The sequence below is a fragment of the Acyrthosiphon pisum genome, chromosome X (genome assembly GCF_005508785.2).
Source record: "Acyrthosiphon pisum isolate AL4f chromosome X, pea_aphid_22Mar2018_4r6ur, whole genome shotgun sequence".
In the NCBI taxonomy this organism is placed as follows: Eukaryota; Metazoa; Arthropoda; class Insecta; order Hemiptera; family Aphididae; genus Acyrthosiphon; species Acyrthosiphon pisum.
The window spans coordinates 53,263,413-53,267,178 of NC_042493.1; the positions used below are offsets into that span (position 1 = coordinate 53,263,413).

The following is a 3,766-nucleotide window of genomic DNA, read 5'->3' on the forward strand; positions in this document are numbered from 1 at the left end:
ACCCACGAAATATATTATACAAGCACAACAAAATAACTAAAATAGTTATTCCAGGTTTTTAATATATAATTTCGTCAAAATTTGAACTTAAAATGACTATAAAAATAAACTATGTAAATGTGTTTTTTAGTTTTTTGGTAACAGAATTAATTACTTAGGTACGTGAAATCTTGTTCTAAATTTTCAATTCTTAGATACAAAAGTTGAACATTTTATAAATTTTTAACTACAAAATAATTATTCAAATTAAAATTTGATAAGATTTGTCAAAATTCGATCATTAAATGCTTATAAAAAAAAATTGTGCCTATGTATTTTTAATATTTTTCAACTGCTATTTTAACAATATATCAGGAGCCTTGCATTACATTTTCACGCTTTTTTACCCAACAAATAAAACTTTATTGATATTTATAGAAAAAAAAACTAAAAAAATTGAGAACTGACCATGGCCTTAAACAGCTCAAAAAGAGTCAAATTATTTTCAAAATTTTATCGTATATAAAAAATGCTAATATAAACATTCAGTGAAATTTTTAAGTATCTACAGTCATTCGTTTTTTAATTACAATAAAATAAGAAAATCGTCACATGAGAAATCTCTAGCGAATATCAAATGTTGTTAAAAATATGAATTTCAAACGCTCATAAAAATTTAATTTGAGTTTCTTATAGACTTTTTTTTTTTGATAAAGGTAGATTATCCTATAAGGAATCTTGTATTACATTTTAAAATCTTAGTTCTAAAAAAAAAATTTTTACGAATTATAAACTCAAAATAATTAGGTAATTTTCGTGATTTTTCCATATTTTGTCAATTTTTGAACTTTAAATGCTAATAAAAAAAACCTGTGACTAAGGATTTTTAATATTTTTCAAATTTCATTGTAACAATATAGTAGGAGCCTTGTATTAAATTTTCAAGTATTTTTACTCAACAAATAAAGTTTTATTGACATTCATAGAAAAAAAAACTAATAAAATTGGAAACTGAAAATGTCCCTAAACAGTTCAAAACAAATCAAAATATTTTGAAAATTTTGTCATGTATGGAAAATGGAAATATAAACAACCAGTGAAAATTTCATGTATCTACGGTCATTATTGTTTTAAAGTTACACCAAAAACCAAAATCGATTTTCTCGAAAACAGATTTTGCGTAAAAATTCCCGTTGTTCCTTAATTTTTCTTTTGTTTTTCACGGCGCTTTTGAAAACTATTGGAAATTTCAAATTTTGACCTCCCGAATGCACCAACTAGATTTACAAAAATAAAAAAATAAAAAAACACACATCATTGTAAAATCAATACATTCATTGTTCCACTCAGAATCTAAAAAAAATGTTTAGGTTGGTAAATCATTGTGTAAAGCGAGCAACTTATTGATTATTAACTATACGTTTTTATTAAATTATAATATATATTATATCTTTAATTATACTGAATGGTGTTAAAAAAATATAATAGTTAATATATAAATACTTATTAATTAACCATTTGTGTTCAACTGCATAACATTTTATACTTATTACTTACACAATTTATAAGGCTTTATTGAATATTTTTATCGTTTTTTTTTATTTCTTTTATTATATTATTTTATATTGTAATATAAATAAAATAATAATTCAATATATATATTGTATAAGAGACTAATGCAGTTAATTAATAATAACAGTATACTTGCATTAAATAACATTTGTAACAAAATATAATAAGTGATAACTGATGTATGATAACAATAATTGTTAGCTATTATCACGGACTAAGATAGAATAGGATATCTTAGTCCGTGCCTATTATCAATTATTATATTGTATTATATTAGTATGCTAAAGCCTAATAAGTAATAATGTGCTTAATTAAGTTGACTTAAGTGGACGCCTCACTCGTATATGTTGTCTCCGTCTTACAAGTGCCTAATATAGCAAATTTTACATTCAGCAGAACACTTGTAGCTCTGTTAGTTTAAAAACTAGAGTGAATTTACCTCTTAAAAAATTTTAAGGTAAGATTATTATCTAGGCAATCTCATGGGCTTTTTATTATATTTTATTTTAAAGCGAGTTATGAGTATTTTAAAATTGTAAATTGTTTATACATCTTAAAATACTCATAACTCGCCCATGAGATTGCCTAGATAATAATATCACCTTTAAATTGTATAAGATGTCAATTCACTCAAATTTTTAAACTAACAAAGCTACACGTGTTCGGCTGAGCATACAATTTGCAATGTTATGCCCTTGTGAGACGGAGACATCATATGCAGGTGAGACAACCTCTTAATAAATTGTGAGTAGAATATTGGTGGTCACACATGAAGGTAATACCTATCTTAAGTATATTAAAAATTGTAATTTTATTATTATAATTATTTGTTAAGTAGAAAATTATCATTATTTAATAAAAGTAGGTAAATACTAAATCATAATATTATATTGTGATAATATTAATATCTAACACAGTTATTATGTCCTACTGGCCATAAACTTTATAAGTAGGAGATAATATGAACATTTTGGGTTTTCTGGTAGTGCAGCGCGGTCATTTTGGACCACCAGATATCTAATTAAGAGTGTATATGCTACATTTGTACCGGACAATTTAGGCCGCTGTTGATTACATACATGGTATTGTTATGATCAATTCTTCAAGACATACATGCGAGAATTTCAGTAACATTCTAAGTACTGGTTTGTTATAGATCAAACACATAAATAATAATACATTTATTGAGTTAATAATCTTATAATTTGACGGAAAAAAACATACCATTACTATTAGGTACCTAGCATCATAGGTGTTTAAAACATAAAATTCCAGAATTTTGGGAATCACAAATATTATCATTTTATTCACTTTAAAAAAAAAAACAAGTTTTTCTATTATAACTTACAATACTATTTTTTATTTTCATTATTTTGGATGTTTTTTCCGATATTACAAATCTGAGTGGCAGCGCTATAAAGTTTATAACAAACCAATACTGTATTCAATGGTCTGGATTGTAGAATTACTTATTTGAAAAATTATATTATTAGGTATAATACTTATATAAAAAAGTATTTATTTTTTTTTAAATTATGTAATATTGTTAGGAAGCAAGTACCTTGCAATTTAAAAAAGCAATTTTCAGGTATGTACATAAACATTTTCAGAAAAAAATTTGGAATTTATTAATATTAATAATAATATCACGAATAGTTAAAAATTATTTCATTTAAACCAACTCTCAATATTTTTCGTGGAATCATACTGATAATGTTTACTTGTATTATTCTAATAATATTTTACCCTTTTACTCTTTATTTTATGTATCTTCTGAAAATTATTTTTTGACTTCCAAGCTATTGCTTCTATAATAAAAACTATACGAGTCCAATAGGACTATTAGATTAATTAATATAAAAGCTTGAAAAACTTGATTAAATACTATTAGTCGCACTACAAAATGTAATCAATTCTTAAATTATTTTCTAGGAATGTCTGGAAGAGGTTTTTTAAAGAGCCGTTTGGCTAAGGCCGCTTCTAAAGAACCCGAGGAACCACCTACACCCCAAGAACATCCTAAATCTGAGGAACCTCCTAAACTAGCAGCATTACCAATACCATATACTGAAGTTCCTGTGGCTGCTATAAGTTCTCAAACCCTAGTTGCTGGGAATCAACAAGTTGCTCGCGGAAGAAGGGTAATTATTGTTGTTTTACTTGTAGAAATGAATAATTTATAATATTAGTTAGGTACATTATTTTATTAAGAGGA

The 3,766-nt window shown here is 25.2% G+C and overlaps 1 protein-coding gene across 1 annotated transcript in view; it reads left to right on the plus strand.

Annotated features, from left to right (window-relative positions):
- The first annotated feature begins 2,099 nt into the window (after window positions 1–2,099).
- Window positions 2,100–3,766, plus strand: part of LOC100167269 (piwi-like protein Ago3) — a 16,140-nt gene continuing 14,473 nt past the window's right edge. The window contains exons 1-2 of the mRNA XM_029485191.1: window positions 2,100–2,272; window positions 3,484–3,692. Of these exons, the coding sequence (XP_029341051.1) occupies window positions 2,236–2,272; window positions 3,484–3,692 (246 nt within the window). The 5' untranslated portion in view covers window positions 2,100–2,235. The remainder of the gene's footprint in view (window positions 2,273–3,483; window positions 3,693–3,766) is intronic.